This window comes from Aulonocara stuartgranti (assembly GCF_965226115.1).
Source record: "Aulonocara stuartgranti genome assembly, chromosome: 23".
Lineage (NCBI taxonomy): Eukaryota > Metazoa > Chordata > Actinopteri > Cichliformes > Cichlidae > Aulonocara > Aulonocara stuartgranti.
In genome coordinates, this window is record NC_138958.1 from 40,910,219 (window position 1) to 40,925,471 (window position 15,253).

Consider the following 15,253-nt stretch of genomic DNA (forward strand, 5'->3'; position numbering starts at 1 on the left):
ACTGCAGCTAAAAAGAGTGCCTGACGAGCCCAGTTGTAAGTAAGCTATTAAGACTCGGCATTTTTCGTGCTTTCCTCCGAAACAATAAGTTCCGTTGGAGCAGCTTTTCAATGCCTCTGTCTGTCTCTCGCTAGCAAAATTGACCCAGACAACAAAGTAAAGCTAGTTTTTGGCTACGAGCCCAACATATTAGCCAGAGGTCCCTTTACTACGGTTCGGAGCCGCGGACCTGTTTTAAAAACGAGCGAAATAGTTTGCAATACGAGATCACTGCAAAACGTGCAGCCTTACCTAATGTCCTCCTTACTGTTACTCATTTTATATTAAGATTTAAATATCTAGTTGGTATTGGTATGGCGAGTAACCTTCAGTAATACTAATAAATCACACGGTAATAGTACATTCATATAGTTGTAAAAAAGCATGATAATATGTTAAGTAATCCAAGGTATTCAGAATACGTTGCTCTCATTGAGTAACGTAATGGAATACGTTACACAATACATTTTGGGGCATGTATTCTGTAATCTGTAGTGGAATACATTTTAAAAGTAACCTTCCCAACACTGATTATAAGTCAGCTGGAAGTGCCATGTTTTCACTCAGCCTTTTATTTACCGCATGTTTTGAGTGTTTAAAACTTGGGAATGTGTTTAAAATGAGCAGCATGCAGCCTGCTGTACTAAAATCACTGATTGAAGGGCAAACAGTGCGTAGCATTGTCACAGATGCGTGTATTAATTTGGTGATTTATTAAATGTGGCCAATAGATGTTCTGTTTGATTCTAATCTGCTGCTGAGTTTTTTACGCTGATGGAAGTGCAGATAACTCAGAACAGACATCATGAACACCGGTTCAACCAATCACTTTCATTCCACTTTAGAGTAGGAACATACACCTTATGATTTATGACAAAAAAAAGTTTACTTTTTTGACAAAAAGTTCACTTTTTTGACCAAACATTCCACCTTTTTAGTTTTTGGGGGGACTGTGTGTGTGTGTGTGTGTGTGTGTGTGTCTGCGTGCATGTGAAAATGGGTCAAGCCATAATAAAATTCTTAGTTGAACTGTTGCTTTTGTAACAGTGAAAATGGGGAGATTTGGAGGCTGCTTGCCCCGATGGACAGCTTTATTACATTGTATTTGCTTTTGTTTAGGCCAGAAAAAGGAAATCAGAATCAAAGTTGGCCTTACAAACGAGTAAAAATGCGTCTTCACACATTGGGCTGTGCAGATAAATTGACATTCGCTCTGACCCCATGTTGGGTTTGTGGATTTGACACTTAAAGGTTTTGAAAGTGGGATTACATGCTTCTGGTGAGCATAAGATTTCTGATAAGAGCTTGCCATCTCAGTTATAAATGAAATTGAAAAGTTTTTTCAAAGTCTGGCTAATGTATAATTTGACTTCTAAAGTACACACAACAAGGCCAAGAAGACAAAGGGATAGTTTACTACATCCTATAAAAACACAGTCCTTAATCTTTGATCTTCCAACTGTATCTTTCTGTTCTGGCTTTAGAGTCTTTTTTTATTGAGTCATACTTTCGGAATCATCCTGCTGTGGTGCTGGGAGACATACAGCATTATACAAGCAGTATGTTTTGGCTGTATCATTAGATCTAAGAAACAAACCTGTTATTAATTATTAAAAAAAGAGTTAACTGAAGTGCAACTTTAATTTATTATTACTGCATGAACTGACCAGGAATTACATTCAGCTTTATAGAGGAAGGGGCTGTGTGCTAAAATGCTAAAATTCTCTGAGTGTATTTGCTGTATATAACCACCATTTGTAGATCAGTAGTAATTACTCACATAGGTTTTTTACTCATTTTAAATTTGTGCAGTATTTATTTATTTATTTTTGTATTTTTCTAATATATCTCGGATTCATTTTTTCTTGCTGACCCTTGTGTTGCTGTAACATGTGAATTTCCCCAGAGTGGGATTAATAAAGTCTGTGTCTATGCCAAACCTAAAGTTTAAACCCCTTTTATAATTTACCTAGCAGCATTTCTGATTTGCAGTTAAGATTGTGACATGTGTATGTGATATGTTTTCACCATTTGCAAGCCAGAAGAGTGACCGCTCTTGAAGCCTGGTTGCTGCACAATACTAGTACTACTACTGCTACTGCAACTGCTACTGCACAAGTGCCTCAGAGGGCCATATGCCAGCAAGGGTTAGAGGTCAGACACAATGCCGCTTTGTAAAAGATTCTAACATCCAGGTGCTACGTGGTGTTGCGGCTGATAAAGAGCCATAAACTAACCCCATTGTTTAGAAGTGATTACCAGTTTGCTGCGGTTTTTAGAGACACAGAATGAGAGAGATCATGTTCTACATTACTTTTTTAAAAACAAAAGGGATTTTCAGAGCTGTTGATATATGAAGTGGTCTTCATAGAAACATGGATCAACCCTGTTTTCGGCATTGAGTGTTAAATTATGACAGTTTTAATAAAGCCTGCAGGTTCCTGCATTTATACTGGAGAGCAAAGAAAAGTTAGATGATGTTTGTACTATTGAAAATCACTTTATCCATAAAAGCCATATAGACAGACATGAAAAAGAATGTGTTTGTAAAACTAGTGGTAACGTCCAAGAACTATAAGACTATGTTTCTGCTATTAGAACAGTTTGTGTTGTTAATCCTGAATGATTCTTGGTCATGACATTTGCATCATCAGAGAAAGTTCATTTTACTCCACACACATTTGGAAAATCACATAGTTTGACCATCAAATCCCAGAATAATTAATATTTGACACTGATGCAGCAACATCACTGTGCTTTCATTTGAAAATATAAAATGTTGAAGTTTAAAGTGTAAAGTATAAAAACAAAACAGCTTAAGTTGTTAAAGTTGGAGATTATGTATCGGAATTTCAGAAGCAGGACCACACCTCCTAACACGCTCCTTCCGGTTGTCATCTAGGTTCCCCCAGTTCTGCAAGCTGTTCATTCTCGTTTACGTGCCCCACCCTCCCTCCATCCTTCTTCTCAATTCTTTAACTTCTTCACTCCTGTTTAGTACATGGGGATCTGCCAGGCCCGGGAGCCGTCACCAGTCCTTCCCCAAATCACAGCTCAATTCATGTCCAATCATTCATCTTTACCTACTAAAATGCTGTCAAACATAAAATGAGGACGTGAGCCCAGCTAGTGAAATGAAATTTGTGAATAGTCTCGGTCGTTGTGTCCTTGGGCAAGACACTTCACCCGTTGCCTACTGGTGGTGGTCAGAGGGCCCGGTGGCGCCAGTGTCCGGCAGCCTCACCTCTGTCAGTGCGCCCCAGGGTGGCTGTGGCTACAATGTAGCTTGCCATCACCAGTGTGTGAATGTGTGTGTGAATGGGTGGATGACTGGATATGTAAAGCGCTTTGGGGTCCTTAGGGACTAGAAAAGCGCTATATAAATACAGGCCATTTACCATTTTACCAATATCTAGCATTAGCGTTTTCCGTGGGAAAAATGTTTCGTCACTCATCCAAGTGATTTCTTCAGTCTCAGCTGACTGCAGGTTTCCCCAATCTTATAAACCGTACATTTGCATAATGACTGAAACCAGCCCACTGAAGGAACAATGGGCTGGGAGGTTGTTTCTCCTATGGAAAACGCTACGTCCAGATGAACAGAATTGACTTTTGGAGATTTGCTTACCTGGATGACTGAGAATGCATCAAGAAGACATTACATTTGTTGCACATTACTCTAAAATCACTTTTATGAGAGTGACTTTTAGATAACAACCTGATTTAAAACAGAATCTAGCATAAACATTCTTTCCCTTGGAAATAACTCTAAGATATTAAGAGAATATAGCAAATGAGATCACAGGATGGCCAAAAATGTACTTTCAAATGAGTTCTTCTTGTTTCATTGGAACAGCAAAGCACCATAAGAAAGAATAAGTAGCCTACACCTATGTAGGAACAAGTATCACTGCTATGGAGTTTTCATGTTTTGCATGCAGACTCGGGGCTCCAAGTCTCCTCTTGGCATTTTCTTATTTAAACACTGATGACTTATAACCTCAAAGTTTAGCAGCACAACACAGTGTTTCCTTTTCCATCAGACATTTCTTTCAGTCTTTATTTCCATCAAAGGGCTTGTGTTTTGGTATTTTTGCTACTGAAAGGCATACAAGTAATCTAAGAAAAGCATGAGTCAGAAACTTTACGTCAGAAAGAAGGATGTGCCGCTACACCGCAGACTGAATGGAAATAAAAACGAGCCTTTATTTATGGTAAACAATGCAAAAAAGAAAAGGGAAACAAAGACTAACCTAACAAAACCTAAACTGGGAAAGCAACTAAGACTAAGGACATATACAAGTCCTAATTTGGACTTGTATAATTACCTGGATGCTTGTATGGGTTGATAACCTAAGTCATTAAATATCTATCCATCCTCTTCCGCTTCTAAACTCTCATTACAGTTTAGAAAACAAGAAATCACTGATTCACAGAGGACAGTCTCACATCGAGGGTTGAAATGATTTATTTGAGTTACACAGCAGGCAACAGGTTACAAGCATATATGTGTCATTCTTCATGCAGTTACCATTTTGAATATACAGTAAATAACGAAAAGTACATATTGATTTTCTGTGAAGGTTATTTGGATTTAATTTACGAAAGAAAAAAAAGTGAAATAAAATAAAAACAAGACAAAAATCAGTACAATAAAGTTTCTGATGAAATTCACTTTTTGTGTGATTATGATTGTAATAACAGCAAAGCAAAATAACCTGAAGAGTAACTGAGCATTTACATTTTCTATCCCCCTCAAACATTTGTTACAGGCCAGGATTATTCAACCCAACAATATACACTCAAGTATATAGTGGGACGAAATATCGTCCTCCTGGACCATTCATTCAATCATTCATATCCTGGTCATTCAGGTAGTCCTCTCCATAGTCAATGATCTTTTTCAGTGCACACAGTATCAGTGAATCCACGTTGTTATCTGTCACAATTTCTTTGTGGTAGTTCTTTGAGATGTGTCACGGTTCTGGGTCCGTTGGACCCAGTATTTTGAGTTTATTATGTTTTGGTTTATTTTTGCATTATGGATTGTTTTCTGATGTTCTGGTGCTTTGTTTATTATTATCATTATAGATCTGTTTCTGTTATTCTTGGTGAGGGATCAGTTCTTAGGTTTTGGGTTCTCATGTGTATTACAGTTTCTGTTCAGTGTCTAGTCTGTCTCTCAGTGTCATGTCTGCATCTGGTTTAGTACTTCTTGTTTCCTGTCTTATTGTGAAAGTCTTTGTCTTATGTTAGTGTGCAGCTTAGCGCCCCCGTCTCGTTAGCCCTGATCTCCCCCAGCTGTGTCTTCCTTCTGTTGCCCATTCCCTCATTACTACCCTGTGTATTTAAGCCCTGTGTTTTCCCATGCTCAGTGTCGCGTCGTACCATCAGATTATGCCTGTGTGTTTCTGTTCTCCATATTCCATGTTCACTTCATGTTTTGCTTTCGTACCAGCAATAAAGCTGAGGTCTTTGAGTTTCAAGTTAGTGTCTGAGTCCTGCGTTTGGATCCTCCTCTCTGCCTGCCCGCACACAGAGCCCTGACAGTGGTAGTTCTTCACTAAACGATTTATTTGAGTTATACGGCAGATAGCAGTGTACAAGCATATCGTTAGCTTCATAGCATAATTGCCTAAGTCATTGACTTAGTCAAATGACTTAGGCAATTATGCTATGAAGCTAACGATATACAGTATGTGTCATTCTTCATGCAGTTACCATTTTGAGATATATTATATATATATTTATTTGGATTTAATTAGCAAAAGAAAATAAGTTTCTTTTCACACCCTTTTTGTGTGACTGTGACTGTAGCGATGGCAAATGAAACATGAGCAAAATCACTTGAAGAGTAACTGAACATTTTCATTTTCTAGCTCCCTCACACATTGATTACAGGTCAGGATTGTATGTCATTCAGGTAGTCCTCTCCATAGTCAATGGTCTTTTTCAGTACACTCAGTATCAGTGAATCCACATCGTTATTCGTATCAGTTTCTTTGTGGTAGTTCTTCACGAGGAAGATGCAGTTCAGTGGAATACCCAGGACCACATTCACTGTGTCCATCTAAGTTTAACCCTTGTGTGGTGTTCATATTTTTGTTACTCAGCCAGTGTTCATGGGTCTGGTGGACCCGCTAGAGTTTTGGCTTTCCAAATTAACACTATCAAACAATTTTATGTTAAATTACTCAACAGATATTTACTTCATCCCAATTACAAACCATATGAACAGTAAACATGGTTAATTTTTTCCCTTTAACTTTGTTAGATCACATTTATGAATGAATGTGCTTCTCGTTTTTTTTTTTTTTTTTATAAAATGTCATAAAAAAATAAATCAGTTGTAATCAAGTGGAGTGAGTGGAAAGACAACACATTTACATGTGAAGCAATATGTTTCACAACTAAATGGGATCAGCTGCTCATCAATGGTGACATTAGGCCCAGGGATGTAAAACAGGGGCAGGTGGTGCACACACTTATCCCACACTGTCTTGATGGCATGATCTAGCTTGTCTCACTGCCGTCGAGCTGGTCTGTCGTCTCGGTTATCAAAACGGATAATCCTGGAAATTTTGTGGAAGTTTTCCAGAGACATTGATGCATGGAAAGGTTCTTGCCGGTTTCTGCATCCCACAGGGATTCTGTGGGTTCCCCTTTGGACCTCAAAACTCCTGCAAGGATAAGAACCCCAAAGTAGGCCTTTGGGGTTCTTAGATGAATTTGGTCCATCTCCTTCCACCTCTCTCCAAAAACACACCGTCCTTCTAGATTACTGCAATCCAGAATAATTTTCTGGATGGAATCTGGGATGAAAAGCTAAAATGAAGACTTGATGTCCTGCACATGAGTAACTGTCAGCCGTGTTGGTCCTGGCTTATCACAGTAACAGCTCTGTAGGGTGGCTCATTTCTTGGGCAAGAAGACCATTCAATTTCACCAGTTATTGACATCCATATTTCTTCACTTGCTGTCTGGTGGGCTTGTTCTGGTCCTGGAGCTGGCAGCAGATGGGGTGCTCGTCTTTGTTTTGTTACTAAATGGTGCTCAACCTCATCCTCTTCTTCACTGTCAGACTCTGAATTTTCAGAAATGTGAAATATTCTGAAACCTCTTTGTCAACATCATCATCTGAAGCCCCTCTCTCTTCCAAAATCAATTGGATGGCCCTCGCAGCAGATAACCTTTTGCCATCTTGATCAGTTGTGATAAAGAACCACACTGGCAAAGTCTTATTTATAGTATTATGCCCCTAATTTGCAGGTGGGACAGGGTATGAGAAAATAAAATTTGGATCCCTCAAGAAAGAGGGTAAAATGTGTGGGAATGTCAGAGCAGACGGTGTCGATAGTTGAATTTTCAACAATGTTGCAACTTTGTGCGGAGCAGGAGGGGAAGAAAACACTATCAGCAGCACCAGAAAGGAGGAAGACAGAGTGTGGGAACACAGGACCTACACTTTCAACACTTTTATTAGACCTGGGTCCAGTGGACCCGAACACCTTGTATGTAATGTAGATGCGTGGGGGGAGGTACAGTATGAGGTCATTGAAAATTAGTTCGGATTTATGTTCTTCACAGAAAATAAGCCAAAGCCAATGAATTTCAGGTTGAAAAAATAATTAATTGTTTAATTTTTCTTTTGAGAAAAACTGAAAACGGGTCTCACAGACCCGAACACCATACAAGGGTTAAACAATATTACATTTAAAAAACTGAAACTGTGTTGTTGCACTAGTGACAATTATATAATTACTATAATTAATAATTATATAATTACGATTATTATAAATTACTTATTCAAATATTTGTACTCATTATAGCTGACGTTTCTGTTCAAATATACTGAAATGTACAGCTGAATTTCAGATGTGACATCCATGTGTAAACTGTCTACAAACTCATGAAACTTATGAAAGTCCTGGAACATACCAGCTGATTCAAGTGCTTGCTCCTGTAGGCGTTCTTTATGTCTTTTTTGACTTCTGGGCCCTATTTCAGGAAGCCGGTTTAGTGCAAACTCTGAGTAAGTATACCCTGAGTTAACAAAAACTCTGGGTTTTCGGTTTCACAAAGCGAGTTTAGATTAATTCTGAGTGAGTTACTATGACGACACACTCCGTGAAGCTAACCTGCCCCCTAGCAGGTTTACTTCAACTAACCCTGACTTTCTCCGCCTCTTTGTCAGAAACCTGACTGTAGGAAGTGTCAGACATGGCGTGCTCCTTCCTTGAAGAGCCAGTAGATGTTGAAGCCCAAATTCTCCGCAGAGCTCTCCGCAGAGAGTGATTAGAGCGCGTTCGGACATTTTATCATTTCCTGATGATTTTCTGTGTGAACGTTACCGTTTCTCAGCACAATCTATAAGTTATTTGGATAACATCCTCAGGCCATATATTACGCATGTGACACATCGCGGACATGCTCTCAGTTCATTGCATATTATTCGTATTGCACTTCGGTTTTTTGCAAACGGGAGCTTTCTGTATAATATTGGTGACGCTGAGCACGTTTCCAAGGCTACCGTCTGTCGGGCAGTCAGGAATGTTACAGTTGCACTGAAACGTCTCCTGCACTCGTCTGTGGTGTTCCCCGGTCATAGACCCACAAGATTTATCAAAGAGGGATGCCACAAAATTGCAGGTATCAGGATGAACAAAACTTAATTTATGATGTGGTGATATTTGAACTACTACTTAAATTTTACATTTATTCTCACGGTTCCCAGACGTGATTGGCTGTATAGATGGCACTCGCATTCCAATCATTGCTCCTTCAGTAAATGAAGGAGACTATGTGAACAGGAAGTCTTTCCACAGCATTAATGTACAGGTACATAGTTCCCTGTAGCATTTCAAACTAACAAATTATTTCATTATAGTAATGGATGCTAATTTGTGTTCTCTGCACTGTGAAGATCATATATGATGCTGCCAACATTATCACAAATGTGGAAGCCAACTGCTCAGCCTCTGTGAGTGGTGGTGGAGGAGGACCCCCACCTGTTTTTCAGGCCTCCGCTTTTTTTATGTTGGCTATAACGGGTCACATTTGAGCATACAGAGTAAGCAAATATGTACTTGTAATGTGCTCAGATAATTTCAATAAGTGCTTACAGAGGGGAAATTAATGTAGCCTCTAACTGCAATTGATTTACATCGGACAAACAGACCAAGCACTATGGCTCATAATACAATTACACCTTACCTGTTTGGACTATATTTTTATATTTCATTTTTACTTGCTGCCAGGAACGTTTGGGGCCTGTTGGGTTGCACCTGCGCTCACATCACATCACAAAATAAAATGTATGAAATAAAAAATAAAATAAAATATAATAAAATAACGTGTTAAATGGGTGGAAATCCCTAGATCAATGTTTAAATTAACACTCACGCATTGACTCTGTTGGCTTTGTTTTGCCATGCATGCTCCCTTTCTTTTGCAGCTGAGGCTTTGTTACTTTTTTTCCGCGCAATTTGCATGTTATCGGCATATACTGCCATCAGAATTTCGGCCTCAAGCGCTGTAAGATACATTGACCGCGCCTTCTTTCCCTCCGTCTCCATGGTGACTCGCTTAATCTGTGCTCCACTAATCAGGGCTTTATGTATCCTCGTGCGCGCGCTTAACTTGGGGTTAAAGCAACTCCGCGTTGACTGAACTAATTGTTATCAGCCTTTCTGAAACCGAATATTCCGAGTTGGACAGTTCGGGGTTACTCAACCCTGAGTATCGTTTTTCACTCTGAGTTTTCTAAACCGGCTTCCTGAAATAGGGCCCAGGACAGGCTCCATCAATTTTAGTGATGAGAGCTATTTGTGGGATCCCTGCCAATACAGAAAGCAATGCAATCATTTTATCTCATGTTTTTCTAGTATTTGAAATCGTGACATCACACATGTAGAACATCTGCTCTCACCTTTATCACGAGCATGTAGTCTGACTTCTTTCATCTTCCTCCAAGTTTCATCATTGATTATACTCACTGTGTCAGCAGGAATAACAAAAACCAGAATTTGGTCATCTAAAGTAGGAGAACTGTTGTAGTTAGGATCTGATTCCCGCAAGAGAGCTGTGGGTTTGAACTGGGAAAAAAAGCAAAATCAATTAAACTTTTTTGCACGATACAGTTTCTGTATCACAGACTGTGTACAAGCATCTGGATGAAAAACATCATACCGTGTAACCTTCTTTGACATGTCCACTAATGGCAAGTTTGATGTCTTCTAGATGAATTCCTTTCTCGGCACCCCTCTCAAGCCCCATGGTGTCAGTGAAGACAAAAGAGTAAAAAGTTTCTGGATTTCCTTTCTGAATTTTAAATGTCCTGTACTGTAAGGTGACCCTGAATCCTCCCTTAGTTATGCTGCAATAGACGTAGGCTGCCGGGGGATTCCCATGATGCATTGAGTTTTTCCTTTCCAGTCACCGTTCTCACTCACTATTTATTAATAGACCTCTCTGCATTGAATCATATCTGTTATTGACCTCTGTCTCTCTTCCACAGCATGTCTTTTATCCTGTCTTCCTTCTCTCACCCCAACCGGTCGCAGCAGATGGCCCTGCCCCTCCCTGAGCCTGGTTCTGCCGGAGGTTTCTTCCTGTTAAAAGGGAGTTTTTCCTTCCCACTGTTGCCAAAGTGCTTGCCCCTTGGGGGTCATATGATTGTTGGGTTTTTCTCTGTATCTATGAAGCGCCTTGAGGCGACTTTTGTTGTGATTTGGCGCTATATAAATAAAATTGAATTGAATTAATTAAATAAAAAATGTGGTGTTGTTATATTAGTGCCAGATACTAAAGATTCTAAACAGTTTTCAGAATTATTTACACACTAGTTGTGCTGACTATTTTTCACTCGTTTATAGTTTAATGCTTATAATGCAGCTACCACTGCAGTGCGCTCCTGTAGTCATAGAAAACCTCAAAGGTGTGCATCTATGATAAGAATAGATACATCCTCATATGTACTGCATTAGAGGTTGCATCTGCCAATGCTCGAGTTGCGATTTTGCCTCTTAAAGCACTGTCCACAGAGTTGATGAAGCTGGACTTTCCAGCACCTGGTGGTCCATGAAGCATAATTCTGAGATGCTGGACATCTTTGTGAGGCTTGTAATCTCTGACAAGCTGCAGGTCTCGCTCTCTTGCACTGTTCATTCAGAAAAATACAATAGGATTTAGTGTGCACTTACAGTTTACACAACAGTGTTATGAACAAACACAAAATAACACAACAAACAAACAAAACACTTGAGGGGTGTACTACTGAGATAGGCTGACATCTGTTTTCTACTACCTGCAATGTCAGAAGCCTGAAATAACCAAATAAGCATTTCTGTGTCACCATGTGAAACTATGTGAATTCCACATTGTGACTCAGAGGTTTGTGCTGCTGTAACAATTTGAATGTATAAAATTTATTCAGCTGAGAATCACTTCAGAATCAAAGTGTAAGTGTGAAATCCACAGATCTCACACTTACATTCCTGCAATTGAAATATAACAAAGTAAAAACATGTTAGCAACACTTTTCTATATTCAGTTCAGTTCCATTAGATTTTAAGTTAAATGAAATGATTTTTTGACTTTTAAATCAAAGGACGTTATGGTAACTACTAAATTATAAAATAATTTTATAAACATCTAAAAGAAATTCAGATCAAGATCACTCCAGTCTCCAGCATTTCCTTATTTCTGTTGAGTCAAGTCAAGCCAGTTTTATTCGTGTAGCTCAGTACTACGTGTATCTATGTATAAGTATGACAATATATTAAGGGCAAAGGGTGGCAAGAAAATCACCAACAATGAATATGATATGAAAAAAAAGCTTACCTGACAAGATATTTATAATTTTTTCCATTTGTCATCAACTAATTGTGAATTAAACAAACAGAAAATACAGTAAATTAAAAAATTAGTAAATTCTTTAAATTCTTCAAGAAACTAAATTCTTTTAACTTGACACATCTGAACCAAATGGTAGAGATGACTTAGTCCGGTCAATTTAATAATTTAATAACTGGATTTCTTGCATTGGATTATTAACACAGTGTCACCGTACCTGAATGTCCAACTGTGCTGTGAAGTTGTCGTCCCTTGGTTTATTGTTCACACTGGTGTAGATGATGTGTGACTTTGGATTTATAAATGTCCTTTCACTTTCTTTTTGGGTCATGTGACTTCTATTATTCTCTCTATCTGATGGCAGTCTAATGTAGTTGTAGCTGCATCGCTTCTTAATGTCATGGTCCCTGTGCCCCGCTGGTCGATCCTCTATTGGGCAATATGTTTGTGGTTTGTTTGCTCTCTCTCACTCTCTCTCTCGCCGCGGCGACGCTCATTGCGGGCTCCCGCTGCTGGCCCACACACCTGCTCATCACCGCACTGGCCGCTGATCCCAGCTGATTACTGCACTACTTAGATGGCGAGTCTGCACTAGTCTTCGCTGGATCTTTGAGCTATCAGCGTCAGTTAAACTTGTGTATCTGCCAACCTGTATTTTGAGAATCTTTTGGAATTATCCCGCTACCCCGACATTTTGTGTTTAGATCATTTTTTTGGAACCCGATTCTGAGAGGAGTGACTGAGGAGGAACTTTTATACAGAAAGTGTGGAGCACCCTTCTCCCTAACCCTGTTTCCCACGGACCCTGGCGACCCGGACCCGTTTCCCCCGCACGTTGTATATAGCCACTTGGTGATTGTGTTCACTGTGAATAAACGCACTGTTCTTCGCTTAAAGGAATACCCTGGCCTGCGCCTGAGTCTCTTTCGGAAACCATATCACTTAATGTGTATGTGTCACTAACATCTATTTCTTAAAATCTAAAACTTGCTTCTGTCATAATCCCGGGATTTGTTGAAGTTTTCAGTTTGAATATTACCTTTTAACATCTGCTCCAGATATATTTTCATTCTGATTTAGTATTTATAGTTTTCTTTGTTAGTTATTCTAAAGATTGTCCTTTTTGTCCACTGGATGTTCCTGATGTTTTTGAGAATCTATTGTGTTTGAGTTTGGCTTTTTGTATATTAGATTTGTTTAGTTTCCTTTAGAATTGATTATATCATCTGTAGTTTCTCTTTATAATGCAGTTTATCTACTTGGTTTTTATTATTCCAACTTACCTTCTTTTATGATAATTTTCTGTTTCCTATTTGTGTCCCTGTATCTGTCTTGTCTCTTTGTGCTCTGGTTGTCTGTTTCCCTATTTATTTGTCTCCCATTCAGTCATATCCCCCTTCCTGTTGACTGTATGTGTCTTCGTGTTACTTCCTGCTTTACTTTGATAGTCCAAGTGCTTGATATTGATTTTTACTCCCCTCGTCTAGTTAATCCTGATTTGTTCCTTGGTGTTTCGGTTTCATCTGCATTTATCGCCCTCCCCTGTCTAGTACTCCTGTTCTCCTCTATGTAGGTTAACCCCATTGTCTTGTTATTCATTCTGCAGTTATTTTCTCCATCTTCCACTGTCCTTTGTAATGTCCTACCGTCATAATTTTACGTTACTTTCTCCATGTTTCCAATTTTTTGCGCTCCGCAATTTTCCCTAGAATAAAAACTTGGGAACACAGAGCAAGGAGTGCAAAACTATTCCTGGCTCCAGTGTTCCCCTGATTTTGCATCTGTGTTTTGATGAAACTCCAGCATTCAAGCTGTTAAGTTCATCTCCGGTTTCTCAAGTTCTGCAACCATTTCTGTACACAGGACTACATGATAAACATTCAACTGTACTCCATATCCTATATATGTATGTGAAAAGTAAAAAACATCATGTTGGCAAGTTTGTGTTAATAGGAATGAACAAAAAAGGTTATTGATTGAAATAAAATGAATTGATCTTCAAAACTGGAAAGGAATATTGTGATAAGGAATATTAATAAACCTTTCAGCAGAGTGATATAATGAAATGAGCATAATTGTTCTTTATTTTCTAAAGAATATTGTTTGAGCTGTTTGAGATGACAATTGTTAAGCTTGTAGTGTGAGTCAAAAAAATGAGAAATGCATTGAGAATTTCATATCATTATGATATCTGTTATCTTATGTGATATCAGATATCATAATTGTGGTGTAATTTGTTGTTTATTAAGTTATCACAAACCTTTCAAATGATTCAATTTGAGCAGAGTTGTGCTTTAATTTCTCAAGAGTATGGCAGCAGTTTGACATTAAACAGATGAACATCTGCACAGATGTTTAGTAGGTGAGGAAGAAGAAGAAACACTTAGATTTTCATGAGAATTATCAAAGATTTTCACTGAATTTTTGATATGTCATCGCATTCTATTGAACCTGTTTCATTTGAGCATAAAGGTCATTTAAGTTCTCTGGAATCATGCAGTCGTTTGAGATAAAACTGCACAGATATAGTGTGGAGCACCTGGGACCCTGTTCTTGACACATAGCAGGGTCTAGCAGTCTGGCATGCCAGGCTTCTCATTGCCTCTTCAAGGTTCAAGGTTCAAGGTTCTTTATTTGTCACATGCATAGTTATACAAGTATAACACACAGTGAAATGTAGCCTGACACGCTCCTCGACATGTGCAAAAAATTGGGGGGGGGGTGTAGAGGAAGAACATTATATATATATATATATATATATATATATATATATATATATATATATATATAGTATGTACACTGGGTGAATGTGCAGTAGTAGCAGCAAGCAGGTGAATTCTGTACATTAATATGAATAGACATCTGACTATTTTACAGGATAGACAATATAAACATATTTAAAATTAAAGGTATTGAAATGTACATTGTGCCTTGGTTTAGTGTCTGGAAGAGAGTCCTGTCTCAGTCAATTATAGATGATGTGAGAGGGCGGGTGTGTGTGTTTAGGGCACGGATGGCTTGGGGATAGAAGCTCCTCTTGAGTCTCTCTGTCCTTGCCTGGAAGATGCGGAACCTTCTACCAGATTGCAGAAGTTGGAACAGTTTGTTGCCAGGATGGGACGGGTCCTTCAGTATCTGCGCTGCTCTAGTCCGGCATCTTGTAAATGCAGTTAAACAATGTTCTATTTAGAGCTCGTGATTTGGATGACTGATTTATCATGGATTGTGTAATTTCATGAATATATAATTTAAGGTTAAAAATGTCTTCATTTAAAATGTATATGTGTGTGGCGGGGCGTGGCCTGCGGTGCCGTGCAGAGGAGGTGGACACACCTGCACGGCATCCGCAATCACGCCCCGC

The 15,253-nt window shown here is 38.9% G+C and overlaps 2 protein-coding genes across 2 annotated transcripts in view; one reads left to right on the top strand and one right to left on the bottom strand.

The window, feature by feature from the left end:
* The window catches only part of LOC309700748 (interferon-induced protein 44-like), a 185,451-nt gene that overhangs the window by 39,200 nt on the left and 130,998 nt on the right, over nucleotides 1–15,253 (top strand). The gene's annotated exons all lie outside the window — the stretch shown is intronic.
* Nucleotides 5,818–11,205, bottom strand: LOC309700184 (interferon-induced protein 44-like; the record flags this gene model as incomplete). Its single annotated transcript, XM_082523632.1, has 6 exons — nucleotides 5,818–6,109; nucleotides 7,978–8,030; nucleotides 9,828–9,875; nucleotides 9,968–10,133; nucleotides 10,228–10,393; nucleotides 11,003–11,205. The coding sequence occupies 6 exons, from the start codon at nucleotides 11,203–11,205 to the stop codon at nucleotides 5,942–5,944; spliced, it is 804 nt and encodes a 267-aa protein (XP_082379758.1). The 3' UTR covers nucleotides 5,818–5,941.